Consider the following 16,352-nt stretch of genomic DNA (forward strand, 5'->3'; position numbering starts at 1 on the left):
ATATTGAACCATCCTTGCATCCCTGGGATAAATCCTTCTTGATCTCATGGTGTATGATCTTTTTAAGATATTAATGAATTTGGTTTGCTATTATTTGTTGAGGATTTTAGCATCTATGTTCATCTGGGATATTGGCCTGTAATTTTTACTTTTTTTTTTTGGTAGTGATTTGGTTTTGGTATCAGAGTAATGCTGTCTTTGTAGAGTGAGTTTGGGAGCATTCCTTTCTCAATTTTTTGGAATACTTTGAGAAGGATAGGTGTTAAGTCTTTGTTAAATGTCTGGTAGAATTCACCTGTGAAGCTGTCTGGTCCTGGACTTTCGTTTCTTGGGAGTTTTTCATTACTGATTCAATTTCATTACTAGTAATTGGTCTGTTCAAATTTCTATTTCTTCCTTATTTAGTCTTCTTAGGTTATATGTCTAAATGAATTTACCCGTTTCTTCTAGGTTGTCTAATTTGTTGGCATGTAATTTTTGTAGTAATCTCTCATGGTATTTTGTGTGTCTGTGATGTTGGATGCATCTTGTCCTCTTTTGTTTCTGATTTTATTTGTTTGGGTCCTCTCTGTTTTTGATGAGTCTGGCTAAAGATTTATCAATTTTGTTTCTTTTCAAAGAATCAGCTCTTAGTTTCATTGATCTCTTTTGTATTTTTTTGTCTTGATTTCATTTATTTCCACTCTGAGCTGTATTATTTCCTTTGTTCTATTAACTTCGGACTTATTTTTCTTTTTCTAGTTCCTTTATGTGTAAGGTTAATTGTCTATTTGAGATTTTTCTTGTTTCTTGAGGAAGGCCTGTATTGCTATAAACTTCTTAGAACTGCCTGTGTTATGTCCCATAGATTTTAGAACATTGTGTTTCCATTTTCATTTGTCTCCAGGTATTTTTTAATTTCCTCTTTGATTTCTTCAGTGAACCATTGGGTTTTTTAGTAGCATGTTGTTTAGATTCCACGTTTGTGTTTTTTGCAGGATTTTTTTTTGTTTTTGTAGTTGATTTATAGTCTCTACCATTGTGGTCAAAAAAGATGTTTGACATGATTTCAACCCTGTTACATTTATGAGACTTTTTTTGTGGCCTAACATGTTATCTATCCTGCAGAATGTTCCATGTGCTCTTTAACAGAATGTGTGTTCTGCTCTTTTGGGGTCATGAATATATTTTTCCAAAGCTGTAAGCATACTACATATTTGAAATTTTCACATATCAAGGTATGGTGAACATATTTCCATCTTATAACATATCTTGGCCATATAACTCATAGAAAACTTACTGTCTCCTCTTGAAAGTATTTGTCTAAGTCTCCTATTTAATTATGAACCTATAGAGTATAACAAACATCTTTTATTTGTCTTTGTCACTTTCCCATCATCACCTGATAGAGTGCTACATTATTGTTCACTATCTATGGCAATTTTCTTTAAAAAGTCCCAGGAGACACTCTGAAGGATCCATATAATTTTTGTGGTATTTTTGTCAAAAATTATAACCTCATTCCACTCCCGAGAAAACATCAGGCAAACCCAAATTGAGGGACATTCTACAAAAAAATAACCAATCAGTATTATTCAAAAGTGCACCATGGTCATGAAAGAGAAGGAAAGACTAGGAAGAAATAGCAATTTAATTCAGTTGGAATCCTGGATGGAATCTTTCAACAGAAAAAGACATTGGAGGAAAACTAGGCCAAATTTGAATAAAGTATATAGTTTAGCTGATAATATTTTACCAATGTTTATTATACTATGGTTTTGTAATATGTTACCACTGGAGGAAGCAGAGTGTAACTTTTTAAGTCTAAAATTAGTTTTAAAAGTTAAAAAAAAAAGTTCCAGGGAAAAAACTTTTAGTCAATAAATATCCTTAAACTTTTTTCTGTTTAATTCTAGCACCAAGGAATATCATTTTTGCTGGCTGACATGGCAATGAAAGTTGAACTAGCTAGATTAAGTTACCAGAGAGCAGCTTGGGAGGTTGATTCTGGTCGCCGAAATACCTATTTTGCCTCTATTGCAAAGGCATGGGCTGGAGATATTGCAAATCAGGTAGCTACTGATGCTGTTCAGATTTTCGGAGGCAATGGATATAATACAGAATATCCTGTAGAAAAACTAATGAGGGATGCCAAGATCTATCAGGTAATGTTTAAAATGATTTTTATTGATTTTTAAGGAACAAAATATTCATAAATGACATAGTAGATTTCTGATTGTTTATAGATTTTTATGTCACAGGTAATAATAAATCATTATAATAAATGGCTGTGAGCCTAAATTTTTGGAACTAATTAACACAAGGAAGAATGTTACATTGAAGTGTATTCCTTGAGAGAGAACAGGCTAACAAAGTAAATGGTGCAGACATGTACAGGATGTCTGGATCAGCCTTCTTTGATTCTTAACATCGTAGCTAATTGTAACCCACTCTTTGCTCTCCTAAAAGTATGTGTATCATTTAAATTAATTAAATTATTTTATCTTGAGTCTTACCTGACAACTCTTGAAGTCAGATTTGGGAGGTAAAAAAACAACATGAGGAGAAAGTGATATAGATGACTCCGTCTTATAAATTAAATTGATGGTTAGAAAAACTTAGAGACAGGAGTAATTTAGTGAATAAGATATAAATGCTCATGTCCACATGTAGTTTAAGTAATTATAAGCCATGATTCTCAATATCTCTTCCCTTGCTTTCCTCAACCCCCAGCAAATTATTTGACAAATCCAGTCATTTGAAATCCAGAGGTAGAATCATAGAATGTTAGAGAAAGAAATTTAGACAGTGCAGCCCCTCAATTTAGACTTGAAAAAACTGAGAACCAGAATTTTTGCCTTATCCAAAGTTATGGGTTTATCTGGTAATACTCTCCTTCCCTGGAGCTTGTAATTATTACGTTTTAACTGTTCTCTGCCATCTGAACTAATAAATGGTTAGAAGTTTAAACTGGAAGTGAGGGCTGGCTACTAGGGCTACCTAAATGAACAAAAACAAATCCTTCCAGCATCTTTTTCTTTAGCAACTGTGTTCCTTAGGCAACAAGAGATAAAAATCAGGTTTAAGAGTAAGAACAGAAAATTACTGAAGGCAACAACTAGCTAAAAACAGTTCAAAAGAGTTGGTTAACTATTTTAGCAACATTAAACTTTAGATTTCCCAAACACTTTTTGAAATGTTAATATCCTTTTCTTTGATGTTTTAAGACTGTCCTCCAAAATTTTGGTAAATGAGTTTTTATAATAATTTAAACTAATCTTTAGAGAATTTATGTATTTTCATGGGTTTCAGAAAATCAAGTTTCAGAATCACTGTAGACTACAGACCCTATATATGGTTTGATTAAGGTTGGTATTGCACTGGAGCTTAGAGTACTGTCCGAAATACTGGGTGTTTACATACGGAAGATATTTGACCTACATGTATTTTTTTTTTTTTTTGCAGATTTATGAAGGTACAGCACAAATTCAAAGGATTATTATAGCCCGTGAACACATTGGCAGGTATAAAAATTAACCAGATCACCATGTTAGTAATTGTTGAGTAATTAGAACATGATCTACTACTTAAACTCCAGGAAAGAGAAGGGGCGGGCTTTAAGGTTTTTTCCAGTAAAAATTTTAAAATAAGTACTCTTATACTAAACCTATGCAACTGATTCTAATAGTAGTTTTCTATTTTTGTTTAGCTTTATGACTTGCCTTTTCTATAATAGATTTGGTTTTATTAAAATTATGTGTTGTCCTTTAGTTCCACTGTACCTGAATCACATTAACCTAGAAAGATACATTTGGCTTGTTGTTTTGACCTCTTGTAATTAAAGTAACAGAAGTTTCTTGGAATTTCAATGTTTTTCCAATGACAGGAAGGAGGGTTTATAAAAGTATTCAGAATTTTCCAAAATTTACGTTGAGAAAATATTCTAGGATTTAAATAACTTGCCAGTGACTTTGTAGACTTAGTGGTATTTGTATTAGAGGAGTTAATTTTACTGCAATTTGGAAAGCATTTGTTTTCCATTTTGTACAGTAATAACCAAAAATTCGATGTTCATATTCTCCCTTTATACAATGACCAGAAGTTACTTGAAAATCTTGTTTAATTCTGAGCCCACATTTCACTTGCCTTATTTAAAATAAGTCAATAAAATTTCCCTTAAATTATTTTTATATGACTCTATTGGTCTCTGGTTAACCTTTGGTCTACTGTACAGTCTCATTCCGTGCATATACATTCTAAAAATAAACTTAACTAAAATTGTTCAGTGTTGTGTATCTGTTCAATTTGTGTATCTGTATTCTTTTCAAGATGTCTTACTACTTCATGCAATAGTGTGTACTTGATTTATTTACTGTGATGGGAAAAATATTCATGTTTTGATTTAGAACTGCATAGTTACCTGTCCATTTGTTCATTAGATTGCATTATTAGATACTTCAGAAAATATCAGTATGAAATAATGAAAGAACCAAATGTGAATTTACTATTTCTTTGCAATTCTAAACATCAAATACTGCTAAAATATGTTATACTAAATGGTGTTTCTGACATCACTTATGATCTTCCATTTCTGATACCAATTGGGAATCCGTAGTTCAATCCTATTCTGACAGTAACTCAGAATAGTTAGCATCACACTCCACAGGTGTAAGGGCTCCGCCCGCTTCGTCTGAAGTGGTATCTCACTTCAGAAACACCACTATAAGTCCTGGATCCCCAGGCTACCCACACTTCTGACCACGTTGGCTACAAATTCGGATATTCCCATGACCTTGCCCTTGGGTTTGATAATTTGCTAGAATGGCTCACAGAACTCAGGTAAAACACATTTACTGGTTTATTACAAAGGAGGAGATGCAAAGGGCAAGGTATAAGGAGAGACACTGAGCTTTCATAAGTTCTCCCAATGTACCACCCTCCCAGTACCTCAGTGTGTTCACTAATTTGGAAACTCCTGAATCTCATCGTTCAAGTTTCTGTAGAGAATTTACAGCCTCCCTCTCCTCCCCAGATGTCAAGGGTGGGGTTGAAGTTCCCACCTGCATTAGTCAGCTAAGGTTGCCATAACAAAATGCCACAAACTGAGCGGCTTAAACAACAGAAACTTATTTTCTCATAGTTCTGGAGGCTAGAAGTCCAAGATCAAGGTACCATCTGGGTTGGTTTCTGGTGAGGCCTCTCATCCTGGCTCGTAGACAGCTACATTCTCACTGTGTTCTCACATGGCCTCTTGTCTGTGCACATGCATAGGGAGAGAGTGAGCTCTGGTGTCTCTTCTTCTTACAAGGACACCAGTTTTATTAGATTAGAGCCATAGCCTTATGACATCATTTAATTCAGTTACTTCTCTTAAGTCCCTATCTTCAAACATGGTCACATGGGAATGGTTAGGGCTTCAACATATGAATTTGGGGCGGGGGTGGGGGGGGCAGTTTAGACCACAAAACTACCCTCTAATTAGTTGGTCTTTCTGGTGATTGGCCCCATCCTGAACCTCTTTAGGGGCTCCACCCTAAGTCACCTCATTAGCACAAACTCTACTATGATCTTTTGAAAGGGGCTCATTATGGTTAATAAAAGAGGGACTTCCCTGGTTGTCCAGCAGTTAAGACTCCACGCTCCCAGTGCCGGCCTGGGTTCGATCCCTGGTCAAGGAACTAGATCCCACATGCCGCAGAAAAAATCTCACACGCTGCAACTAAAGATCCCGCATGCTGCAATGAAGATCCTGTGTGCCGCAACTAAGACCTGGTGCAGCCAAATAAGTAAATAAATTTTTTAAAATTTATTTTATTTTATTATTTATTTATTCATTTATTTTTTGGCTGCATTGGTCTTTGTTGCTGCGCGCGGGCTTTCTCTCGTTGTGGCAAGCGGGGGCTACTCTTCGTTGTGGTGCTCTGGCTTCTTATTGTAGTGTCTTCTCTTGTTGTGGAGCACAGGCTTCTAGGTGAGTGGGCTTCAGCAGTTGTGGCGCGTGGGCTCAGTAGTTGTGGCTTGCAGGCTCTAGAGCGCAGGCTTAGTAGTTGTGGCGCACGGGCTTAGCTGCTCCACGGCATGTGGGATCTTCCCGGACCAGGGCTCGAACCTGTGTCCCCTGCGTTGGCAGGTGGATTCTTAACCACTGCACCACCAGGGAAGTCCCTAAAAAATTTTTTTTTTAAATAATAAAAGATACTCCTGTTGCTCAGGAAATTCCAAGGACTTGATGAGCTTGAAACGGAGCAGGACCCTATCTATGGTCCTTGCTCCCCAACCCCATGTCCTTCACCTGCCTTTTGTCTGTGGAAAAACTTTAGCCAAAGAATATGTTTAATCAGAGAAGTGAGAAAATACAGAAGCAAAGAAAAGTCAAACAGGACAAAATAATAGTTTAGTCAGTAAGCATAGTCAAGGACCTTTAGCTCCTCTTCAAGGGCTACAGATAATATTCTGAGCCGTATCCTGTGAGCTGTCTTATAGATACTGCAAACCCCACCAGGTGGAAGAAGTTAACTACATGATGACCAGACTATAGCCATGACATAAGCTGCTACAATTCTGAGAACTGGCTTCAAGGACATGGGAACAAACTGACCCTGGAACTGAAGATTAACTGTACTTAAAACAATCAAGATGACACTGGTCAGACCACCACATGACCAATTTCAAGATGACTGTCAGAGCTGACTATGCCATTTCTGCATGTAGCCCCCTCCCTCTGTATAAAAGGTCTTGCCTCCTGACTGTCAGGCTTGGGGGGAGTCAGCCTTTGGACAGGCATCTGCCCTTCCTCCCCTGCCCCCGCCCCCCGTTGCCAGCATCCAAAATAAAGCAAACTTCCTTTTCCACCAACCTTGCGTCTTTATTAGCTTTTGAGCTGCGAGCAGCCGGACCCCACTTTCACTTACAGGCTCACCCAGGGACTGGGGACAAAAACCAAATCCATTTCCTCTTACACCTCACTAAATTATGAAAATAAAAATCTAATCTTTTACCAAGAAAGTTTAAATGGCTTTTTCATGCTCAATTATGAAAGTGTGTTTTAATGGCACAGCTCAAGATTGGTAGGAGATTTCTAAATAAATTGGATATTACATAGAAATTACAAGTTAAATGGAATATATACATTCCAAATGCAAATTTGAATTTACACAAGTTCAAAAATTCACCTACATATTGTAAATATAAAGCTGCTAGACATGTAACTGTATTCCAAAGCCACATAATGAGAATATTAAAGTACTCTTGATAAGTATTAAGCAATTATATAACTATTAATTAAGAGCTTTTAGTCACAAGTAACACAAATGAACTTAAGCTACTTAAGCAAAATATGGACAAATGTATTTTAAGTATACTGAAGTGCCTCATGGATCTGAAGGCTGGAACGGAGTCAGTTTTAGGAAGGATCTAGAACCCAAATAGTCTTTAAGAACCCATGAAATAGTACATTTCTCTCTCAACTCTACTTTCCCTGTCATGTTTCATTCTTTCTTGTTCTATAGCCTAGCTTCTTCCTCTGCTTCTTTGATCCCACAATAGAATAAGACCTAATACTTATATATTAGATTTCCCGCCACTTATAAAAGCTGACTGGCAAGGGCCATTACAGCCAGGAGGATAGGTAGAGTCAGACTACAAACATGATTGTTAGTTGCCTACATCTGTGACTTGATGGTTCCTGGAAAAGACATAATTTTATAAAAGATCTGGTATGTTTATGGCAAATTTATTGAATGTTTAAGGAATCTACCAGAGTCATCAATTTGCATATAGGGAGAAGAGTTTATTCCAAGACTCCTCTGAATTAAAAAAAAAGGCTGTTTACATTGGCTTCTAGAATGACATCCATTGATTTGAATATATACCCTGTAACCAGATAATACAAAAGTTCTTTGGAGATTAAAGACTGAACTCTATAGGCAACAGGTTTTTTTTTTTTAAAGGTTTCATTTAACTAATGAATGAATGAGAGAACTAACAAGATGTTAAAACTAGTATAAGGGAGAATTTGAAGAACAGACATATCAGCAGTTAGAAACGCTTAAAAGAATTTGCTAATAGGTGTAAAACTGGTAGGGCAAAAAACCTAAAGAGGGGGTCATCTTCTCTTTTTTTTTTAGGCCACACTGCGTGGCATGCAGGATCTTATTTCCCTGACCAGGGACCGAACCCGTGCCCTCTGCATTGGGAGCACAGAGTCTTAACCACTGGACAGCCTGGGAAGTCCCGGGGGTCATCTTTTCAATACAGGAGAAACCACTTGTAGTTCATGGCTCATTTTCATTACTCTCCATTTTCTACAATTTAACTTTTGACAGAGTTGTAAAACAGTTTAGCCAGCCAATAGACAATCACAGGTAATATACCTCTTCAGAGGATCCATGAGATAATACCTAGCAGTCCACTAAAAGGACACTCAATAATTTCTTTTATACATTTCCAAGTCTTTGACAATGTGTTTTGACAGTCTCTTTTCATGTGAGCATAAATAATCTGCCAAGATTACTCTTGATACAAAAAGACAGGTTTCATTAGGTTTGGCCTGATTACCTTTGTACAGTAAGGGTGTTAACTATGTAGGCCTCCTCAGATTTACTTTGCAAATCCAGAGATGTACAATACTGAACAATTACTAAAGCTGCAGGATTAACCTCTGTATGAAAGTTTTCATAAGGACACTGAAATTGGACTTCTAAAAGCCTCTGGAACCAAGCTCAAGAAACTCTCTACCAGATTTCTCCAGTAGTACCTAACACTTTAGGTAAATTCCTCAGCATTGCTAAAATTTACTAGAGAAGGGACCTTCCTTACCATCTGTAAGACTGGAACCTCGTAAGCCAGGTACCATTCCAGTTTTACTGGGGCAGCTTTGTAGACATTGACTCTACATATAAAGTCAACTTGTTTTTTAATAATGGGTTTGTCAGACATGAGTAAATGTGAATTGGTCTCAATTATGACACTCCAGGTATGGCTTTGGTTACACAATCAATTTGTTCAATTATATCCTGGTAAACAGGAGTAAAGATTCCTTTTGATATTGCCATGAAATGTAAGGAGACTCAGTAAATGTTTCTAAATTCTGGGCACACAGTGAGAATCAGATACCATTTTAAAATTCCAGTTTACAAAAGCAGAATCTACTAAATTGAAGACTAGAGATAGCCTAAGAATTAAAAAGGGCTTCCTTACATATCCATAAAAATAGAACATAACAACTGCATAAACAATATTCCAAAAAGTAACCATAACCATGATTAAATTTCCCTCATTGGTCCTTTCAGTTCTCTGTAATTGCTCTGTTAGATCTTGGATCAGTAAACTACTTTCGAGAAGCTGTCTGCTTCTAGTGGTTAAGAATCTGCCTGCCAATGCAGGGGACACAGGTTCGAGCCCTGGTCCGGGAAGATCCCACGTGCCACGGAGCAACTAAGCCTGTGCACCACAACTACTGAGCCTGCGCTCTAGAGCCGGCGTGCCACAACTACTGAAGCCCGCGCGCCTAAAGCCTGTGCTCCGCAACAAGAGAAGCCACCGCAGTGAGAAGACCGCGCACTGCAACGAAGAGTAGCCCCTGCTGGCCGCAACTAGAGAAAGCCCACACGCAGCAACAAAGACCCAACGCAGCCAAAAGAAAATAAATTTAAATAAATTTTAAAAGTAAATAAATAAAATAATAAAAAGATGAACCAAAATTGATTAAAAAAAAAAAAAACAAAACTGTCTGCTTCTAGACAAAAGACTTCTAGAAATCCTGACTCAGTCCACTGGTATGGTGTGAAATTTATCTAAGCTATGTCACTTTGGAAATGTGTACCCACAAAACTATTCTTTGATGTCTCTATTGACAGTTCAAAGCACCTGATTCTTCCCATGAGGCTCTGAGACTGTCCCTTCCTGAATGCACAAACTTTGGCCTGTAGACCTATAGGCAGAGCCCTCAAGCTAGCATCAGAGTAAAACAGAAACTATCTGTAGATAACCGTTTTAGTTCAGGCTGCTACAACAATACCATTGCCAACTAAAGAATGTTACTTGCCATCCAGTTCCGTTAAGAATTAAGCTATTAGGTTCTGCAGTCACTGACCTTCAACACAGCCTGAAAGGAATTCAGGGCAGAATGAGGCATTCTATGCTCTGGGAAAACTGACAGAACAGACCTTCAGAAAAATAGGTATTTTCAGGAGAAATTTTTTATGAACCTGGATTCTTGCATCTTCCCATACTTAGAAAAGCACTAAAACCATTAACTAAGATATCTGTTCTTCATGACTAGCAGCAACCTTCTACAGAGATGCGTGCTGGGTTGCACATACCCCTTTCACCACAATCACATGTATACTGACCTCCACCGTTACCTCTTCAGAACAGTTTCTCAGAGCTATTTGAGAGTCTGTCTCCTGGGCTATAGTCCTCAGTGAGACACTGAATAAACTCAACTCGCAGTTTTTCTGTTGTACATTTTTTTTCAGTTGACACCATAGACTGAGTGGTTTAAACAACAATGTATTTCTCACGGTTCTAGAGGCTAGGAAGTCTAAGATCAAGATCCCTGCCCTCTTCTGTGTTGCAGACTTCTTCTTTTATCCTAACATGGCAGAAATAGGGTGAGAGAGCTCTCTGGGGTCCCTTTTATAAGGGCACTAATCCCATTCATGAGAACTGTACCCTTATGACCTAATTACCTCCTGAAGGCCCCACTTACTAATACCATCACACTGGGGATTCGGATTTCAACATATGAATTTGTGGGGGGACAGAAACATTCAGTCCATTGTAATGACCAAGACTGAAAGTTGTATAGATACCCAATAATATCAGAATGGAAGTGAGTTCAAATCTCTATTACAGCATAGTGCATAATTATTTCATAAGAATTTAACCATATATCCCCTGAGGGAAACAAAGAGAATTGACATATCTCCAGGGTCTTCTCATAAAGTATACAATTTTGGACATATTTATATTAATAACATTTTACCTATACAAATTTAAGCTATGGAAGGCTGTCGATCTGAAATATTTACCAAATTTTTCTATAAAGCTCCCATAGTATAGTGTTGGTAAATAAGAAATATGGGGCACATGAAATAAACAATTATTTCTAATATCTTTCTTTTTATGAGGTGAAAGAATAGATTTTTTATTTTCCAGCCTCCCAATCCCTCTCCTCCAGGAAATTTCAAAGATACATTTAGATGTAAAATATATCCTGAAATTTTTATTTTTCTAAATTCAAGATTTAACCTTGAGAAGGCAAAATCAAGAGATGTCAGAGATGATCTGATCACTTAAGATAGGATTATAGGTACCTAAGAACACTTGTTTACCTATTTAATTAAAGGGACAATAAATAAAAATAAACAGAAAAATATAACATGATTATACGGAACTTTGTTTCTCAAATGAGGAAACTTTGTTCTTTTTTTTTTAATTTTTTTTTTTAAATTAATTTATTTATTTTTTATTTTATGGCTGTGTTGGGTCTTCGTTTCTATGCGAGGGCTTTCTCCAGTTGTGGCAAGCGGGGGCCACTCTTCATCACGGTGCGCGGGCCTCTCACTATCGCGGCCTCTCTTGTTGCGGAGCACAGGCTCCAGATGCGCAGGCTCAGTAATTGTGGCTCACGGGCCCAGTTGCTCCGCGGCATATGGGATCTTCCCAGACCAGGGCTCGAACCCGTGTGCCCTGCATTGGCAGGCAGATTCTCAACCACTGCGCCACCAGGGAAGCCCCTGTTCCTTTTTTAAAAATAATTAAGGGTATTAAAATTTCAACACACAGAACACAGAAAATTTATTCTGTAAGACAACATCTCTGCTATGTAGGCAGACAGTAAAGAGTAACCTTTTACCTTTGGTGAAGGGGTCAATCAATAAACCAAGTAAGCAAGCCCCATAAAACTGAGTGAACTTTGCCAAAATTTTAGCACCTTCCAGTTTTTTTCAGATTCAGGTATTACACACCAAGGCAAATAAAATTCACTTTCCTAAAGTTTTGTCCTTCACAATGCTTTTTCATATTCTAGAACAAGCTGATACTTGGAACGAAACTACTCATTTTCTCTTGAAAAATAAAAACACATACATAGTTGTATTTCTCTATCACTATCGGTCCAACTCTAGTGATATAATAATCCTTATTATTATGACTTAATTGTAGAAACTAACTTCTACTTCAGAGAAAGCTGGGAAGCAGGTCATTGAGAACTGTTTTTCACACACGAACATTTTAGCAAAGCTCATGAACATTAACACAACTTTATACAGCTATGCATATCCCTTTACACCTTGAAGTGGCAAAAGGAAACATATTCATTAACTTGACCCAAATGTAACTTATTCCATAGCATATCAAAGTAAGAAACAAAACATATAAGCTTAAAATTATGTTCGATAATCAATGATTTAATATTCTATCCAAGAAACAATCCAGGCATATTTGATTATTCATTAATTAATTCAATATCAGTCGAGGGTTTTACATTTCCTAAAGATCATGGAAATTATCTATAATCTGACATAATTCAAAACATAATTACTGTTGGAATAAACAAATTTTGTTAGACTTATGATTCAATATGGGGGAACCCAAAATTACATTTTCAAAAATCTTAAACTTCATTTAGGTGTTAACTAATTTGACCAATAAATCATTATAAAAAGTTTAGGATATCCAGACTAATTAGTCTCTTCATTTAAAAATAAACTGCACTTAAACATATAGTACTATACTTGTATTATACTGATAATTAGAGAAAAAGACATACCTGTTTTTTTCTTTAACCCAAATTACAAACCTCTCTAATTTGTCCAAAGATTCATCTTACTATGTGAACTTGAATTTTTAAAAATGTTTTTTGAGCTAGTAGTTTTTATCAGAATGACTGTTTTCCTTTAAAGTCTAGCTCATTCAAAGTATTAGAAGTTAATTTTTACAATTTTTCTGTTAATTTGGGGACTAACCCATTTATATAAGTGCCTATTTATCTCTATAAACTAATCAGAACAGAGTTCCTTAATATGAGGCATAATCTGATTTATTAGTTTACACTGTTCAGAAGTGGGAAAGTATTTCATAGATGTGCAATAAGAGGTCAAAGCCTTCCTCAATTATAGACAAACAGACACACTGAGAACTTAAAAGTTTCAGATCTACAACAACTTCAGTCACAGGCCAAAAATAAACTCACCAGTCCAGATCTCAAAGCTGTTTTTCTTTCCAGTGGGCTTTGAATTCTTAACTGATTAGAGCTCTCACACATAGACAAGAGTGAATAAACCAGATTCTCTGTCATTTCTCACCCATGAGAGAATTTACTTCTATAGCAGACAGAGATCACCAAGTGGGTCATAAAAACATAGTCTCAATCATTGCCACCAATGAGATTAAATTATGAACTGTGCCTGAAGCAGAAACAAAAACAAGACACAAAATCAGTAAGGAGGGGGCTTCCCTGGTGGCACAGTGGTTGAGAATCTGCCTGCCAATGCAGGGGACACGGGTTCGAGCCCTGGTCTGGGAAGATCCCACATGCCGCGGAGCAACTGGGCCCGTGAGCCACAATTGCTGAGCCTGCGCGTCTGGAGCCTGTGCTCCGCAACAAGAGAGGCCGCAGGCCCGCGCACCGCGATGAAGAGTGGCCCCCACTTGCCGCAACTAGAGAAAGCCCTCGCACAGAAACGAAGACCAACACAGCCATACATAAAAAAATAAATAAATAAAATCGGTAAGGAGGTGTGAAAAAAAAAAAAAATCAGCAAGGAGGCCAAAACCTACATAAATAGAGGCCAAAAAAGTTAAGGCTGTGGAGTGGCTGTGAGAGGCAAGAAAAGACCTGCCTTGGCTTGGGTAGATCTTGAGGTGCCATTCTCAAGCAATGCAGTTTACTTAGCTCTATCTGTTGAGCATACTTGGGTATCTAAGGAAATGTATAATTTTCAAAATGGTAAAATCATGACGCATATAAATATAAAGTGAATACATGTCAAAAATTTTATTTAACTCATTAAAAAAGGAGGGAACCAATAATATATTAAAACCAATTTCTAGCAACCAACTTAAATCTTAAAACCTAGATGTCTCAATGTATTTTTTTTTTTTAAGCATCAAGCTTTTTTATAGTTCACAATTAAAGGACAGGATTTTACATTTTATTTATTTATTTATTTATTTTAAATATTTATTTATTTGGCTGCAGGGGGTCTTAGACGTGGCACGCGGGATCTTTGTTGCCGCATGTGGGATCTTTTAGGTGTGGCATATGGGATGTAGTTCCCTGATCAGGGATCGAACCCAGGTCCCCTGCACTGGGAGCACGGAGTTTTAGCCACTGTACCACCAGGGAAGTTCCTTGGACAGGATTTTACATTTTAAAATGTTTTTCATCTACAACTTTGTTTAAAAAGTTTCTCTTAAATCGCTCCAGAATTCTAGTCCTTATATACCTGCATCTTTCTTATCAGAGTTCCTTTTATTATTGGAACTACTTAGTTAAGAAGGCCTGCAATTCTAAGACTTTAGACAAGATTTCATTTGCTTGAAGTGAATCCAAAAATGAGGAATAAAAAAAATCAGGGATGTCATAAAATATATAGAAGGTAATATAATTTTACAAGTGTAATATGCAGCATGGAGCATGTAATACTATGCTTCTACATTTGCTATTTCAGAAATAAATGACTCATAGTGAAGACATGGAAGCAACCTAAATGTCTACTGACAGATGAATGGATCAAGAAAATGTATATGTGTGTGTGTGTGTGTGTGTGTGTGTATATACACAATGGAATATTACTCAGCCATAAAAAAGAATGAAATAATGCCATTTGTAGCAACATGGATGGACCTAGAGATTGTCATATTGAGTGAAGTGAGTCAAAGACAAATATCATATGATATCACTTATATGTGGAATCTAAAAAGATGATACAAATGAACTTATTTATAAAACAGAACTAGACATAGAAAACAAACTTATGGTTACCAAATGGATAGCGGGCAGAGGGGGGTGGAGATAAATTAGGAGTTCAGCATTAACAGATACACACTACCATATATGAAATAGGTAAACAAAAGGGACCTACTGTATAGCATAGGGAACTATAGTCAGTATCTTGTAATCACCTATAATTGAAAAGAATCTGAAAAATAATATATATATAAAACTGAAACACTTTGCTGTACATTTGAAACATTGTAAATAAGATATACTTCATTTAAAAAAATGACTCAGTTACTATGCTTCATTGATTCCAAAATGCATATTTTTTCTTATTTAACATCTCAGAAATCTGGGTAAGTTTTATGTTAATAGCCATTGGCTATTTTTTTCTACCTTTGATGTCTTTGCAATTGCGATGTGTCTTATAGTCAGTGGCATCTTAGGTAAAATATGATACTGTTGTCCCCTGGAAATGCTATTCCATGACATAAAGATGTTAAACCAGAGTAGAAACAGTTTAGATATTGAATGCTAATGAAACTATGTTCATAGTTGTAGTCAGTCACAATATGGTCTTTGAACAAAATTGTAGGTAAAGAGGAATCCTTTTATTTACAAAATGATATGTGTAACACATGAAATGGTGAACAAAACAGACACTACAGCTCTCATAAAGCTCATAGACTATAGCAGCATTGTCCAATGGAAACGTAAGGTGATCTACATGTGTAATTAAAAATTTTCTAATAGTCACATTAAAAATGTAAAAAGTAACAAATGAAATTAAGTTTAAGAAAATATTTAACCCAATAAATACATCCAAAATATTTCGGCAATCAATACTTTTAAATTATTAATGAGATATTTCTATTTTTCTTACTAAGTCTTTGAAATGGGGTGTGTATTTTATACTTACAACACATCTCAAATCAGAGTGGTCACATTTCAAGTGCTCCATGTGGCTATATTGGACAGCGGAGGTCTAGAGGCAGAGATGAACTTGTTTTACATATATATATATATATATATATATATATATATATATATATATATATATATATATATATCTGCTTTTCTTTGGAGGGGAGATATTTTTATTTTTTGAAGAGGTAAAACATACCAAGTTTCAAAAGTATCAGAGTACTCAGTGAGAAGCTTTCCTTAAATCCTGTCCACAGCCACCCATTTCTCCTCCAGTAGGTAACTGCTTTGGTTCTGTGCATTCCCAAATATATCCATATATTTTTTTCCCTTTGTTTCCCACACAGATAGTAGTAGCATATGGCACATCAGTACATCGTTTGGTACATTCTGTTTTTGTTTTCACTTAACATATTTTGTAAACCTTTCCACAACAATGTTTGCAGAGTTTCCTCATTCTTTTTAATGGCTGCATAATGAATACACCATAGTTTATTTCACC

General features: G+C 36.2%; 1 protein-coding gene across 2 annotated transcripts in view; it reads left to right on the forward strand.

The window, feature by feature from the left end:
- The window catches only part of ACADM (acyl-CoA dehydrogenase medium chain), a 51,379-nt gene extending 47,115 nt beyond the window's left edge, over window positions 1-4,264 (forward strand). For both annotated transcript variants that reach the window (XM_068540118.1, XM_068540119.1), the window contains exons 11-12: window positions 1,896-2,144; window positions 3,445-4,264. In XM_068540118.1, the coding sequence (XP_068396219.1) occupies window positions 1,896-2,144; window positions 3,445-3,516 (321 nt within the window). In that variant the 3' untranslated portion in view covers window positions 3,517-4,264. The remainder of the gene's footprint in view (window positions 1-1,895; window positions 2,145-3,444) is intronic.
- Window positions 4,265-16,352: the final 12,088 nt, after the last annotated feature.

The sequence above is a fragment of the Eschrichtius robustus genome, chromosome 3 (assembly GCF_028021215.1).
Source record: "Eschrichtius robustus isolate mEscRob2 chromosome 3, mEscRob2.pri, whole genome shotgun sequence".
Lineage (NCBI taxonomy): Eukaryota > Metazoa > Chordata > Mammalia > Artiodactyla > Eschrichtiidae > Eschrichtius > Eschrichtius robustus.